Source organism: Apis florea, unplaced genomic scaffold (genome assembly GCF_048593485.1).
Source record: "Apis florea isolate Af1SG1 unplaced genomic scaffold, ASM4859348v1 contig_1615_pilon, whole genome shotgun sequence".
Lineage (NCBI taxonomy): Eukaryota > Metazoa > Arthropoda > Insecta > Hymenoptera > Apidae > Apis > Apis florea.
This window is the reverse complement of record NW_028256416.1, coordinates 636,910-653,336: the sequence shown is the minus strand read 5'-3', so window position 1 is coordinate 653,336 and position 16,427 is coordinate 636,910. Positions and strand designations below refer to the sequence as shown.

At 46.0% G+C, this 16,427-nt stretch overlaps 1 protein-coding gene and 1 long non-coding RNA gene across 2 annotated transcripts in view; one reads left to right on the top strand and one right to left on the bottom strand.

The window, feature by feature from the left end:
- Positions 1–14,455, top strand: part of LOC147658784 (uncharacterized) — a 44,599-nt gene extending 30,144 nt beyond the window's left edge. The window contains exon 2 of the long non-coding RNA XR_015291417.1: positions 13,429–14,455. This is a non-coding gene — a long non-coding RNA (uncharacterized LOC147658784). The remainder of the gene's footprint in view (positions 1–13,428) is intronic.
- Positions 8,185–9,179, bottom strand: LOC147658785 (uncharacterized). The gene is made up of 2 exons (XM_086905611.1): positions 8,785–9,179; positions 8,185–8,693 (listed from the first exon to the last, which is right to left on the bottom strand). The coding sequence occupies exons 1-2, from the start codon at positions 8,982–8,984 to the stop codon at positions 8,435–8,437; spliced, it is 459 nt and encodes a 152-aa protein (XP_086761737.1). The 5' UTR covers positions 8,985–9,179; the 3' UTR covers positions 8,185–8,434.
- Positions 14,456–16,427: the final 1,972 nt, after the last annotated feature.

Sequence of the window (16,427 nt, the reverse complement as noted above, 5' to 3'; positions counted from 1 at the left end):
AATCGTTCCCCCAATTTCTAAAACCTATCCTTTCGTAGACGCAACAAAGGGATTCTTTTATTCCAGTTACATCGTGACAAATACGTGGAATCGTCTGCAGAAACATCGGAGGAGCAACAATTCCTCTTTTTCTCTTCTTTGAAAAATTGACGGCGCTCGATGAAAAAACTAAGACGCATTCTTAGATGCTTTGTTTATTAATACTTCCTACTCCCTACTACACGCGAATCCAACGACCTAATTTCTTATTAATATCCACGATTCTCTTCCCAATTTCTAAACGCGACAAAGGGATTCTTTTATTCTTTCTAAGCTTCTAAACGTGACAAATTTTTCAAGATTTCTCGAGGAAACGCGAAGAAACGCGAAGAAACAACGGAGGGAACAACAAATTCCTCTCGTTGGAAAAATTGGTGGATGGCACTCGATGCGATGTGAAAAATGGGAAAAAATTAAGACGCATTCTTAGGAGGCGAAAGGGAAAACAAGGTGGAGTGTTTGCTGTATGGACGGATGGGGATAGAGGGGGGGGGAGGGGGAAGGGCCGTCGGTTTGCATGGCATTAGCGCCTATATTATTGTAAGCCGACGCGCATAATTCCATCCTCCCTGCCGTAGGACGGCCGACAATTTCGCGCACCGATCCCCCCCCCCTCCCCCCTCCGTTCACGGGGATCTCGAATTAATTTAATATCGTTACGACCCCTCCTTCACCCCCTCCGCTTTATATATTTACCGCGACACGGCAACGATAAAACTGACGACCCCTTCGTCGGATCGTCGTGCAACCTGTTAATCGGTCCATCGACTGCTGCAAATCGAATATAAATATGTTTATGGACCGCTTATGTTTGTACTTTTGCGGTTCTTAATAATAGAAAAAGAAAAAAATAAAAAACGTCGGATTGTTTCGTTCTCTTCGATTTTATAAATAGAAGATTCCTATCCCCAACTTCTCGCTTCGAAGACTCTCGAGATCTCTTGGCGAGAAACGACGGGAGGAAGAGGAGATCAGGTACGATGGAGGGGATGGAAGAGGTGGAGGAGGAGGAGGAGGAGGATCAGGGAATAATATGGAGAGCGGGCGGGATCGATGGCCGCGTTCGAAAGGTTGGGGGGAGGGGGGGGGAGGGGGGGACCGGCCCATCGATGTCGCGGTCGAGCATTACGTTTTTCCTGGCCGGATGTAAATGCAGGCAATATCGCGATGTTGGCGCCAATGGTCGACGCTCGAGTGACTGGTGCTGATTGATGTTGCCGTGTTTGGCCAGAGGGTTGTTTCTCTCCGCTCCGCACCAGCTCCCACCGGACCCAATAAGCACCTCGCGCATACACCGCTCCACCTACGCCTAACCTACGCCCAAGGAGCCGGACCCATTGTTTGCACGGGCCGTCTGTCGCGATACCGCCATCCCCCCTGGGGAGCAACCGGCTTTAAACCACCCCTCTCGCCTTTAAATCCATTCCTCCTTTCTTATTGTTATTCTCGTTGTTGTTGTTGTTGTTGTTGTTGCGAATAATTGTATTAGCGCAAGTAACCTTCCTTCCCCATTTCTCCCTACGATCGCAACTCTCCAAATTTCGAATTCCAATTCACTTTATCCATCTTCGATTTTTAACAAGAGTTTCCAAATTATTACAACGATTTCGTGATACTTCAGGCGTGCGAATAAGTTCGAATTACTCCTCGTTCGAGATCGTTCGAACGAGCGAAACGAGTGATGATCCGATTTACGAGTGATAAAATCTTGGAAATTTGGAAAAAAGTGGGGGGGGGAGGAGGAGGAGGGAAGGGGAAGAAGAGCATATTCGCGAATAGAAATTTTCGAGCGATACGTTTCGACGGAATAATCGTCGATGCTTTTAATCACGGCGGATAATCCGAGTGCAGTTGCTTGTCACTCGATCCTCCGCTCTTTGATTATGATTGAACAACGCGGAAGGGAAGAAAGGGACATCAAAGGAAAGGGTTTGCTCTAGGGGTCGGTCAAGTGGAAGTACAATAGCGATCGAATAAACGGGGCTACCGATGTTACAAGAAAACGCTTACCGCTTGACTCACATTTTCCATTGCGAGCGCAAAATCCTTTACGATTTCCAAACTGCGTGAAATTCTTTCCCTCCCGAGTTTCTTCCTTTCCTCTACCGATCCATCAAACACTGGCGGAACAGCGAATGAAGCAAAACACGTGTATGCGTCAGAGAGAGAGAGAGAGAGAGAGAGAGTTAAAAATTCGCAGCGAAAACCAGCGTGTGGCCTGAAAATGCATTAATTATACGAATGCGGGCGTGTTCGCGGCGCAAAAATATTTCAATCTATTTAAAAAGCCATCCGTTTCAAAGTAATTATCGCGATGAAATTAAAATGTCAACCAACCTGGGCCGACCACGAATATATACACGAATATGCGACTTGGTACGTTTGTGTCGTGTGATCGGTCGCCTGCCTGTTTACCTGCAAATCTAACTAATCTAAATGGTAATGCGACAGAATTACGATACCACCACCCTTCTTCTCCTCTCTCTCTCTCTCTCCACCGCTTTTTCTCTTTCTCTCCACGCCCGCATTTCGCCGCAACTCAACGTCATCGTTGCCCCATTACCTTTCAATGAATTTTCGACAACAACAACAACAACAACGAAACCTCGCCATTTTAAAATCGTTTAACGCGACCGAAAAATCGATCGAACGAAATGAAAGAGAGAGAGAGAGAGAGAGAAAGGGGGAAAGAAGGAAGGAGGTTGCTACGTATCGGTTACGGTATCATCAGTAAGACACGCGTTTCGTTATTTTTCTTTGGCAAGCAAACGTTCGAGGCCCTTAAACGGGATTTTCAAGGGCGTTCTATTTCTATTCCACGGGGTAAATGAAGTCGCTTCACAGGTGGGGGAGGAAGGTGGGAAGGGAGCAAACGAACGAGGTCGCGCCTCGTTTCACATTCCCCTCTTTCTCTCTCTCTCTCTCGGTCCTCGTCTTTTCGACGAGGAGGGATGGTCGAAGAATGCGACGCGCATCGGGAACCGCAGCCAATTTCAATATTTGAGGAAACTCGGGTGACGGGAGTTCCGCAAAATTTGCAGGTAAAAGGCGAAAATGTCCGTGGTGATTTAACGAGCCCTTTAAGGCACTCTCAAAAAGGACTCTGTTGACAGCCAAACAAACTATTCGGAATAACAGGTTAAACCCACACCGCTCGCGCGCGATAACGTCTACACACATGAATATTGAGAGCCTCGCGGAGATGTTACACTTTGCGGCTTCTTTCCTCTCTCTCTCTCTCTCTCTTTTCCTTCTCTCCCTTTTGCGCCTCCCTCGTCACAACGAAAAAACGAGATCGAGCTCCTACCAAAGATAAAGAAGAGAGAGAGCAATTTTCGGAAAAATTTCAAAGTTGGCCAGGCTAATTTCTCGTTACGGATGCGGATTAATTAAAAGCTCGCGTAATTGGGATTTCCTTTTACTACGAAAAAGTTTCGTAAAAGTCCTCGAGGAGCTGTTCGATCTCGAAGCAGCAAGGAATGTATACACTTTACGTGATATACGCGCGAGATCGTCCGAAACGCGCAAATCTGTTAAAACCGTCTCGTTCGAACTTAACGGGATCAACACCGTTTCCTCGAATTTATTAACGGATCTTAATCCTCCTCCTCCTCCTCCTCCTCCTACGCATCCATTCACACGATTTTCTCGCATACTCCAAGATACTTGGAGAGGATCCCAAAACCATCCCTCCTCGATCGAACTTTTTCGGGAAAGGAAGAAGGATACGGATACGTTCGGAAGACGACGACTCTTGGAACGGGTTTGAGCGCGAGCACACGGGGGTGGAGCTGCGGGTTCAGCGATCGACCGCGTGAAATCGACCACCTCGTGCACCGCCATCCCACCAGCGGCATCCACCATCCAGCATCCACCATCCAACGTCCACCTTCCTCTCCCACCGTCGCTTCCGCCGTCCACCCTCGTTGCTCGTTGTATTATCGTACGACCGCACGAGCTAGCCCCTACATCGTCAACATGTCCGGGACAAGCTGGTGTGCGCTCGCGCGCGCGCCATCTCTCGCTCGTTTTCACACACACCTATTATACGTATATACATACATACATATATGGATGGTGCGTTGGTACATCGAGCGATACGGTGTTGCGTCCGTGTGTGACGTGATTAAACCGGCCTCCACCACCCCCTCCCTCCGGCATCGCTCCCCCCCCCCGACAACTGCCGGCGGCCAACATGGCCGCCGCTAATTAGCGCCTAATTATTATTTATTGCATCGGACGCGACCCGCTATGTGCCGACACCAGCGACAGTCGCAACACACCGCGTAATATAACTGCCGACCCCTGCTTCTCGCTCTCTGCTCCTCGGTGCCCTCGGGCGAGAAGCCAATCGGGCTACGTTACGTTCCGTATCCTGTACACATATATATATATATATATATATATACACGCCCGAAATCAATCACCGCTGCTTGTCGCAGTGGTTTTCGACAAACCGTGCCTTTCTCTCCCCCTTTTTTTTTCGCGAAAACTCCCCCTTAGAGAACCCCCTCCCGCCGAGCCTCGTCGAGATCGAGGTGAAGTTTTTATTTCGGGGGAGGAAGAGGTTTTTATTTCCGCCGCGCGGAAAATAATCCGGATCGGAGAAGGAGGGGAGGGGAGTAGTCGAGTTGCGGCCGGATCGGTCGGAGTTAAGTCGGGTCAGGTCGAGTCGGAGCAGAGGTACCAACAGGGCGGTCGCAAATATTGGTATTTGGCAAAGACTATCCTTGATCCGTGCCTCTCTTTCTCTTTCTCCGCGCCTCCTTGTCGTCGCACACCCTCCCTGCATTCTCTTCCTTCCGGATCGAAGGCCACCTTCCCCCCCCCCCCCCAGATTGTTGTCCAGATTCTTGTTATCCAGAGTCGATTATCGTGAATCAGGGACCGATTATTAGTGATATCTTGTTTGGGAAAAGGAGATCTCTCGATCTCTCCTTTGCTACGAACACCACCGGTTCACCGTGGCCAGAAGTGAGTTTGCGGCCTGAAAGGGAACAGGTTGCGCTGCTCGAGGCCTGGCATTGTCGGCCTCGAGAGGGCTCGAGAATAATGAGAAGAGGAGGAGGGAGTGGATCACGGAGCCAAAAGCGATATTTTTTTCCGCCCGATCGGCTCACAATCGGCTTCCGTCCCCTCCCCTCCCCCCCCGCCGGTTTCTCCTCCCTCCTCCTCGCTTCGATTTTCACGCGATGGAACGATGGGACTAGCTCCAATATTTACATCGCGGAACTGTAAAAATGGCGAATGCCAATCGTGAACGTTACACGTTAAAAAATTTGTCGCGTGGCCATCTGCTAAACGGCGATGCATTCTCGCCTGCAGCTATCCTTCTACAAATAATCCCGATATTTTTTTTTTTTTTTTTTTTTCTTTTTTCGATTACTCCTTTCCCCCTCCCCTCCTCCAGGAAATATCGTGAAATTTGAAGGATTTGTTTGGCGTTCGGGGGGGTTTTTTAATCGGCGACAACGCGGCGACTATTCGTATTTACCGCGAAATTTTTTTTTTTTTTTTTTTTTGAACCGTTATCACGGGTACAACGAGTTTCAGATTTCAATCGTAATCGCGGGAGAAGAATTGTCGTATCCTCGATCGCTTAAACGCGACTGCGTTTCCCTTCTTCACGAGCGTTTGCCCGTGTTTGCTCAGCCAGAGCCGCTATCGCATTCCCATGCCGGAAAATCTACCTAGATAGTCTTCTTCTTGCCATGCTCGGTAATCGGCGCGTCCTTCTTCGTTGTTAAGCCGTTCTCACACCGATCCAAACTACCTCTCTTACCACGTGGGGAAGAGGTTTTCGTGTTATACACGTGTTGAAAAATTCGTTTAAAAATATCGAGAGTTTGGTGGAAAATAATTTGCTCGAACGAAGGTTGTATTTTATTCGCTTCTCCTCTCGAGCAAATTTTCGATTCTGAGCGTGAACGCGGCTTAAAGGAAGGGAGTTTGGCGTGGCAGGACGGCGATACAGCCAAGGTACACAGAGAGAGAGAGAGAGAGGACAGAGCAAACGCGCGACTACCACGGCTAATCTCAAAAATGATAACGCGGAGATAAGGACGGCCCAGATGTCAGACGTTTCTCGCCACAAGAAACGCGTTGTTACCGTGCTCGCCTACCGTTGTATCCGTTCCCTTCTGCGCAATTCTAACGTAATACTCGCGGCCAGCCAAGAACCTACTTGCTCCTGCTAAAACGTTTATCGCTTCTCCTTCCAAATCTTCCTCAAGATTAACCCTTTCGAGTCAAGTTTCTTCCTCGAATGTTTAATAATCGTTTCTCACGAACGAGCGAGGAAAAACTTTCAATCGATCCATCCTCGTCTCGATCGGTTCGACTAACGAGGCACGATTAAAATTGGGAAAAGAATCGTGGACAATATATCACGCTTGACGCCAATAGAGGAGGGGGGCCCGTAACAATAAACCTCCTAATTAGGTGGACGCGAGACGACGACGTCGGCCTTTGTGTCGTCGAGCAACCCTCGACCAACACTCAGCCTCGCACGAGCCTTCGTACGTGGAAACGTTCCGTCCGATTATATCGCCGTTCACGATCGACCACCTCCTTTGTATCCGGCTCCCCTCCTCTTTGTTTTCGCGGCAAACAAGGGCCAGATTTTCCTCCAGGTTATCCTCTCGCATCTTCCGAATAATTCCTCCTTGGACGCCTGCCTTCGTCGAGCAAGTAGCGTGATTGCTAGAATGATTAAAAAAAAAAAAAAAAAGAAAGAGAAAGAGAATGGAAGAAAACGCGTGGGACGGAAAGGGCTGTATCGTTGGGGACGTGAGAACCGGAAACCGGATCTTGCGGTGACACGTGTCGGGAGACAGTGCGAGTGTCTGTTCCGTTCGAAAAATCGAATCGAGAAAGGTGAAACACCTGCGACACGCGCGTTCCTCTTTTTCTTTCTTTCTTTTTTTTTTTTTTTCCTCGTTGGGACGCATATCAAACAAACTTTATTATCGTAAGGTATCTCGAAAATGGAGGAACGAAAATTCTTAGACGGGAGGCTCCCCCTCCTCGTATAATGGTGTCTGATTGTGGGACAATAAAATTTCTGCCCGGTTTGAATAGAAAGAGGCGACGGTTTTTCCTCCTTTTTGTGCGTCAATTTGAATATTCCTTTTTCCTTTCTCGGAACGGACAGACGGCCGTTTATTCAAAACGCGTGTTTCTCTTTTTAGATTAAAATTGTACAACATGTTTAATTTTCATTTCGAAAAATGAAATTTATCAGTTTCGAGGGATCTGCGACGAAACTACTCCAATTACCAGAAAATTTCCACGAAAAATTCCTCCCTTTGTTCGCGCCAATATCGCTGATTAGCCGCGGAACCTGCGATTATCGCGCAGTCACGCAAAGTCACGAATCGGATTAGCCCCGTAACCGAGCATATGGTGGTCATCCGCGCTTTTACGTCGCCCTTTTGGACACCGACCCTTAACAGGAATCGACCTATTAGCCCGACATTGTACGATCTCTCGAACAAAAGACTACGTCCACTTATCGTGCATGCGCCCCGCATGCAACCGGGCCGGATGGAATACCGATTCGAGATGATTCGACCAACAACGAGCGCGTGAATTTACGCGAAAATAAATTTAAAAAAAGATTCTTCCCTAGAAAATTTTTATTCTCGAAGCTTCTGTCTAATCGTTGCTTCGATAACAGGTGCTTCCTAGCGTGCAAACCTGCCTCAAACGATTCGTTCCGCGCGTTTTCATGGTATATCCGGCTTGGATATTCGCGCGCTATATTTCATCCCTCCAATGGGAAAATCCTCGGCGCGGCAGCCTTTTCGAAGGATCGAAAAGAGAGTAGTGGCCGTGTCCAATCGATGGACGGTCATCCCGAATGAAACGTTCCCGAACAACGCTCTATCCATCGTTTTCCATCGTTTCGCTAGAAAGATTACGAGTTCACGAGCCGGGTCGTTGCAGTTTCGCCTAACAGGATCTATATATATATGTCTCGATGACGGAAGCTGGATTTCATGGGAATGGATTTCGATCGATTTCCACTTCTTCGAATTTTTCGTAGGTGGAGATATTTTTGAAGGATGATTATAATTCGAGAATGAGTATATCTAGAGCAGTTTTTTTCTTTTTTTTTTTTTTTCAAATTAATGGGAGACCACATTTAGGGGAGAACACAAATTACTGTAATTTTGTAACAATCAATTGGTCGGGCGATTGAGTTAATTTTTTTGAGGGAACAAAAAAATGTTGGATTCGAACGACGGACGAAACGATTAATAAAAATAAAAAAAGGAGGCAAAGAAATAGAAATTCCTATATAAATATACTTAAGAAATATTTCTATAAGACAGACGTACAATTAAAACCGAGGGGGACCGTCGTTTAATAAACGTTTCGAAAGATTGCGGACTTAAATTTTCTTCACTTTCGACACGGGCTCGTCAACCAAGTTTCTCCTGTTCGGTGTCCACGATTTTGGCAATTTTGGCTGCGGTAGCGTCCGTTTCTGATTACGATTTTTCGCGCTCTTTCTCTCGCCCGCTCGTTTCCGCTCGTTCTTCGTCTTCGTCCCCTTCCTCGCGCTCCTCTTCTTATTCCTTCCCCGATTCGTGTTCCTCCTCAAGGAAGTTCGCTTCGTCATATTACCTTTCGCTGTGTCGGGATCGAATCTGCTCGCGTCACGTCAGGAAAATCGTGTATATATTTTTTCATTCAAAGAAAAAGAGAGAGAGAGAGAGAGAGAGAGAGATGAATTCCAACCTAAATTTGTTATTCTTCTTGGCTATGATGCCGAAATCGACGCCACGACGAAGCGCCACAGCCACTTGCTTTCGAAGTGCTTTCCCGGGCATGATGTCGTGTTTGTTACTGATCTGCTCAACGATCTCCTTCTCGGTGAAACCCTCTTCCGGCTGCTCGGTCCTGAGCAGATCGTAAACCAGGATCGATTTCCGCACCATCTCGATCTTCTTTCCTCGGCGGCGGAATAGAGGATTGGCCGGAAAGGAGCATTAGGGAAGGACACCAGGGAGTGACACAAGCCGACGTCGTTGCCAACCGGAACTTGGTCTCGATTATTCCTGCGATTATTCCAAAGCGATTTTTTCCTTCGACACGAGCGGCTACCTTCGCGCCAACCATTCTCCCTTCTCTCCTCCCCTCGTTTCTCTCTCGTCTCGTTCTTCGCAGTTACGATTCTCGTTTTTCGCTTCTTTCCTTATTTTTTCTCGAAATTTAAATACATATATTTCTCGCGATTTTGAGCTTGCATTTAACTTTTTACATTTTATCTATATTGTTTGCTCGCCCCAGCGCTTGCCTGCGAATTTATCCGATCCGTTCAAAACGCAACGGGAATAATCCAAGAGATCTCGGTCGAGATACATTCGTGTCGAAAATTTCGAAACACGCGCGATCGAATAATCGTCACCCGACTGACTCGATCCTCCACGTATCCTCGAGAATTCGTGTTTGCCGAGAGGGGACGGTGGATTGGCGGAGGGTTTAGAAGGAGCGACTTCGGCTTTGAGAACGGGTTGGAGGCCGAAGGAGGTGGATGGTTAGAAAGAGGGTGGAGGCGGACGGCCAGCAGCGACTCTGATTTCCGTCGGGAATTTCGCCCTATCCGGCGCATCCGGGCGAGGCTGCCTTTAATCATTCGATTGCCGCCGTTTAGAGCCGGGTTCCACGGACGGGACCGATATCCAAACCGCCCGCCATATTTACCCATCCGGACCTTCCTCAACGGTTAATTAATTCCCCGTTTTTCGTCGCGGTCATCCTCGCAACGATCGAGATAAGGGAAGAGGAGGGAAGCTTCTTTCGATTGATCTTCTCAAACAAGTTTTCTTTCTCTGCCGGGTAACGAGAGGATTCGAGTAACGTTTGCAATTTTTGACGAACGAAATATATATATATATGTTAATCCTTTCGTTATCAAGGGCGATTATAGTCGCTCTGCATAAGATGATGCCATTGAGGTACTATGGCCGACTAATCGCTCTACTTACTATAGTCGTTTTGCATAAAATAATGCCATTGAGGTACTATGGCCGACTAATCGTTCTGCTTACTATAATGGCTCTCCATGAAATATTACAGGTGATTATAGTCACTCTGCATAAGATGATGCCACTGAGATACTATGATTTAATCATTCTGAATAGGATGCCACCGAGATATTACGATTGACTATAGTCGTTCTGCATAAAATGATGCCATTGAGGTACTATGGCCGACTAATCGCTCTACTCACTATAGTCATTCTGCTTACTATAGTCGTTCTGTATAAAATAATGCCACTGAGGCCGACTAATCGTTCTGTTTACAATAGTCGCTCTGCTTACTGTAATCGTTCTGTTTAATATAGTCATTCTTTAAAAAATGCCATTGAGATACTATGGGCGACTATAGTCGCTCTGCTTACTATAATCGCTCTCCATAAAATGCCACTGAGATTACAGGTGATTATAGTCACTCTGCATGAGATGATGTCATTGAGATATTATGGCTGACTATAGTAGCTTTGCATAAGACACCATCGAAGCGTTATGGACGACTATAGTTGCTCTGCTTACTACTAGTCGCTCTATGTAATATAGTCATTCTTTATAAAATGCCATTGAGATACTATGGACGACTATAGTCGCTCTGCTTACTATAACCGCTCTCCATAAAATGCCACTGAGATTACAGGTGATTATAGTCACTCTGCATGAGATGATGTCATTGAGATATTATGGCTGACTATAGTAGCTTTGCATAAGACACCATCGAAGCGTTATGGACGACTATAGTTGCTCTGCTTACTATAGTCGCTCTATGTAATATAGTCATTCTTTATAAAATGCCATTGAGATACTATGGACGACTATAGTCGCTCTGCTTACTGTAATCGCTCTGTTTAATATAGTCATTCTTTATAAAATGCCATTGAGATATTATGGACGACTATAGTCGCTCTGCTTACTATAATCGTTCTCCATAAAATGCCACTGAAATATTACAGGTGATTATAGTTACTCTGCATAAGATGATGCCACTGAGATATTACGGCTGACTGTAATCGCTCTGCATAAGATGCCGTCGAGGTACTACGGGCGACTATAATCGCTTTGCATAAAATGTCGAGCGTATGACGAGCGAGTGGAAACGTAGCATCGATATTTTGTTTTTATATGTATTTCTCGATAATAAAAATCATCGAAAAAAAATGTCAAATCAGTTTGGAAACGAATGGAGAATAAAGTTAGCAAAAGATAATTTACCTTCTTTTTTTCTTATTTTTCAAATTTGTTTACCCCTATTTAATTATTTTTGAATAAATTTTATCCCATCCCTTGAAACGATGAAAAATAAGACAAGAAGACGTATAAACAATTATTATTATCATACAATTACATCATATTAATGTATTCTTTGTAATGTTATTTGATTGTAATTAAAAGTGAGCGTGTTTCGAGGAAAGTTTTTTTTTTTAAATGAACACCGTCAAGCAACTCGGCGAGGCTGGTAAACGCGACCGCTGACGATCTTCCTCGAGCACATTTTCGGTGCTGCGGCTCGTTGGCGCGGCGGAGAAGTCGCCCGTAGCGAAAGGGTTAACTTGTTCAAGACAACGAGGGGTGTGTAGCAGGACGGAAGTTTCAAGATTAAAATTCGTCGGTAAAATTTGAGAACGATTCGTGGAAACGTTCGAATACTTTCGTTACCCGTCGTCCTCGTGCTCGGCATTCTCGAAGCGGAATCTCCTTCCTTTCGATTTCGGTTTCTGCTGCATCGCGGCAGGTAGAATTCGAAGGTTGACAAGTAAATTTGGAGGAGTGGGCGAAACGAGAGGACACGAGCTAAACGAGCGAAGTTCGTGCTTCACATTCTGGAACGAAGGTAGACGCTAAATGCAATTCTACCAGATTCTATTAGAATATAAATTTTCCTTCTTCGAGCGGCCTCCTCCAAAATTTCCTTAAATTGTCGAGAAACATGGAGAAAAATTGTCGAGAAGATATTGGGAAAGAAATATTGGGTGCATGATTATTTCGGTTTTCTAGTTTCTTTAAAAATTTGGTTGGCGTTTTGTTTAATCCTTTTTCAAAAAAGCGGCGATTCGACTTGATTGCATTCGAGACCGCGCAAAAAGAATCACATCGTCTTCCACTACAACTGCGCGTCCACGTGTTGAGCGTCGTGTCTATCGCCAATAAGACCTGCTTCCTCATCCGCCATATTCTTCCACGGAAGCGCCTATCGCGCTTCAATCGATCGGTGAAAAATTGGCTCGCGGACGAAGTTTACGACGAAGCCGACGTCGAAGAGCGGATTGCCTCTAAGAACAGCAACTTGTTCGCCCGTGGAATCGATCGAGCAAACGAAGCGAAGATGGTGAACATGCTCCGAATTAATCGACCAACAACTCCCGCGCTCGTTCTTAGCTAACTTAAAATGATTTCACGCACAAATTATAAAACTTTGTATATATATATATATTTTTATTAATATCTTAATAAAGAGAGAAAATTTTAATAATAAAGTAATTACCAAGATGTATCCTCGGTTTGTCAGGGCAAGTATTATATCTACTATTCTTATTTTTACCACTAAATTTCTATTTTTATCACTATTTTCCTTCTCTCTGTCGTCAATTTTTTAATAAATAGAAACAATTTCTTTATTTAACAACGAGAAATCAAACTCACCCTCGCTCGAGCCAATTTCATTCCACGCTTGCAAAACTCAAAAACTTTGAAAAATGTAATTCGATCTAATTTCAGAATATAAAAATATCTAACCGCTCGATAGTATATCATTTCATAAGATTATAAACGTAAAGAGTTTACGAAGCGATATTTTAAAGAAATCGAACGTGAATAAACATCGATCCAACGTCGTGAAGACGTTTCTGTTAAACAAAATTGGTGGAAGAAAAACGAATGATAAATCGTAAGGTGGCCGATCAAATCGAGGAATAAGAGAGGAAGGGAATCTTTTCTTCTATCTTCGGAGGAGGTCTTGATTCGGAATCGAATGCCTCCTCCCTCCTCTCTTCCTTTCTCCTCTCCGGACCCCCGTGGGGCATCGGTTTCCCGGTTTCCACGCCGCTTTTTCCAATTGTGCCGCCCCCCTGGCCGGTCCTCCAAGTCGGGCCAAGTGGATTATTGACGGCACGAAACAATGGCGTAGCTTTGTTCCGCGTGCTTCGAACGTAATATGTTCGATGCAGGGCCTGTCCGTCCGTCAGTTTTGTGCTCATCGAGTGGTTTAAGCCGTACACGAACGTACGCCGAGCGTAGTGCTCTCTCTCTCTCGCTCCTCCGCCGTTTCGAGTCAAGTGGGCGTGCGGTACATCTGGCTGTCCTGATCCGGGTGTTTATTAAAAATCATACGAAAAATTCACCCCTGTTTCAGAGAATATTCGACGGAGGATTAAGGATCGATCGATCGAGAAGGAAGGAAGGAAGGAAACGGAAGCGGGCAAACACTCGAGGCGAGGCGGACGAAGAGGATGAAAAGAAAGAGGAGCAGCGATTACATTCGTAACGAAGGAGCGGAGGAAACGATAGTCGAGGAATTAATTCGACCATCTTTCCCCCCCTTTGCGCGCGCCATCTCGAGGGAGCAACTGGCTGCCTCTTTGAAGGAGGGCCAATAAGACCGTGGCGGGAAGACCTCCTTCTCCTTCTTCCTGTCCTCGGGGATAAGACGAGCACTCAGCCGAGCAAAACTATCGGATCTCCATGCCTAATTTCGCTCCATTCTAGAAATATCTCTATTCTTTCCCCCTTTTCCATCTCAAATATTTGGAGGATCGATTTGTTATTTCTTATTTAAAAAAAAAAAAAAAAAAAAAGGATACGTCGAATCATTTTTCTTTTTTTTTTTTTTTTCTTCTTCATCGAAATCTTTTTACGAAGATCGGTCGAGCAGAGTTTACAGAGCGAGCTCGTAGTGACGCGATATTAAATTGGAAAAGAGTAGTGGCGCGGGTTGGAAGCGATCGGTGAAACAAGAAAAGGCAGGAAGGGATCGAAAATATCGGGATGGAGAGAGAGAGAGAGAGAGAGAGAGAGGGCCTCGCCCCGCGCCGGTGGGAATAGCAAGGTTTTGCTATGGTGAATTTTGCCATGGAGGTCGTGATCCAACGTGCAAACATCCCTGTGGGCAAGAGCTTCGATTCGGTATCCGCCGCCGGTAACTACCGCCGTGCAACCCTCGAGATTCAAAAGTGGTGCTCACCCCAGAGAGATCCCAACCAGAAATTCCCCACTTTTATTCCTCCTTCAAACGCCTCCGCTTCCTCCCCTTTCGCGCCTATTTCGTTCGTCCAACCGAATACGTTCCGATTAAAATTCCGATTCTAATTCTCAATAACAGCTGTCAGGGAATCTACAGAAGAAAACTCTGTAATAAACTGTATTAAAAAAAAAAAAAAAAACATTCTTGTTAAATAAGGATAAGAGAACGGGAGAAGAAGCGAAAAGTGGAAATTTGGAAGCGGGTTGGAAACGTTTGAGCACCGCATCGGACCATCTCCGCAAGGGTGGAACAACGAGGGTGGAGTTTGACAGCGGCTGGTGGCTCGGAGGGATTCAATATAATCGCGCAATAAAATTCACTTACAACCTATATCCGTCCTCCTCCTCTCCGCCCTTCGAGAGCGGCGCCTCTCTTCCACCCCCGTCGATTCGTTTCTCACTCGTCCCGAGAAAGCGAGAGCACGAGGGAGCGCGGCCAAGCAAGCATCGTCGCAAGTATTCGCGACTTTCCACGCACACGCGCCCCCTCCTTCTTCTTCCCTCCCCTCTCTTCCTCCTTCGTTTATTATTCCTCGTTCGTGGAAAGAATTTTCATTCTCGAAGCGGACATCGTCTCTAAGAAGCGGTGGCTGGCCTCGAATCGCTGAGGTTAGAGGGTTGGAAGGAAGAAGCGGGTAAAAAGAGGCCGACAGCTGAGTGTACACAGGAGCGAATGGCGGCCATTTCCTTCCTCCTTTCTTACTTTCTCTCTTCGTTTCGAATTCTCTGAACGCTCGTGCGCGCACCTTCTCTCTTTCTCTCTCCAATGCGTCTCTCTCGTCACTAGCATCCCTGACAACGCGCGCTGCACCTCGGGACCTATGCAAACACGGCCTATTCATCGGGCAACGTGCGCTCGCTATATATATTGGCGAGGAGTCGAGCGTAACCGACGCGTCTCTACGATTTAATGAATGGACTCCCTTCCTCCGCTCGATTGATCCGCGCGATTCCCCATCTTCCTTCTTCTTCGCTTACTCTTCCAATCCAGTCTTCGACATTCTCGTCTCTTTCTTTTCACGAACGATGAATCAAAAATTGGAGAGAGAGAGAGAGAGGGAGAGAGATCACGTTTGTTTAATCTTCCTCGCTCCATTCGAAATTATACACTCGATATTTCGAATATCATCGAATTTCGCGATCGAGTTTCGCGAAGAGAATTATTTAAACAGCGCGCGAGGGAATAGGGGGTGGGGGGAGATCGCGTTATTTCCACCAGATTATGTCATTTAAGTTTGATGCAGTGCAGCGTCCCACTTTATACGCATAATGCACCGCGTTTTATTTATCCTCGCGCTTCCCTCCTCCTCCCCTCCCCGTTAATTTAATAAATTCCGTTATTTCCACGCGAGAGGTAATAATAATAATAATAATAATAATAATAATAATCGTGGATCGTTAGAAAAATCGGAAATACGTTAATGAATTCGTCGGGCGCGGCGATAACATTAATTAAACCCGGCTACGATTCGTTACGTAATGCCCAATTATCAAGTGAAATTTAACAAATGCCCGGCCGCGTCCAATTAATGTATTCCCTCTCCGATCCACTGCCGTACAAATTAATCGTCCACTTTATAAATAACCGATCCTTTTCCTCGATCGATCCGATAAACCGAAGCGAAACGATGAGATAATGGGATTCGAGGTTGCGATTCGATGATCTTCTCCCATTTCTTATCGTAGTGAATCGATACTCTCTCTCTCTCTCTCGAAATTCGATCGCAATCAAATTCGTTCACAATCCCCGATTTCGAACGATGGAGGAGATCCTCGACATTTTTCTCCCCGCCGAAAAAAATTCGCTTTTTCGGACGCTTTTCCATTATTCCCCATCACGTAAAACGGACCATCTCTCTCTTTTCTCCCTTCGTGCAACACCGGCCAATATCGGCTGTTTGCGAATTTCAGGTCTCCGTTAAACACTTTTCTCCTCCACTCGATATGGAAAATCTGTACACCGCGTTCCCTCCTCCTCGGAGAAAAGAAAAAGTGGAGGAAGAGATAGGATGGTGGGATTTCCCGTGGCGGAAAAAAGCGGGAATATAACGCGGATCGCGATGGATTAATTGTAGTAGCTGGAACAGTTTTACGAGGTGTGGTAAGGCACGA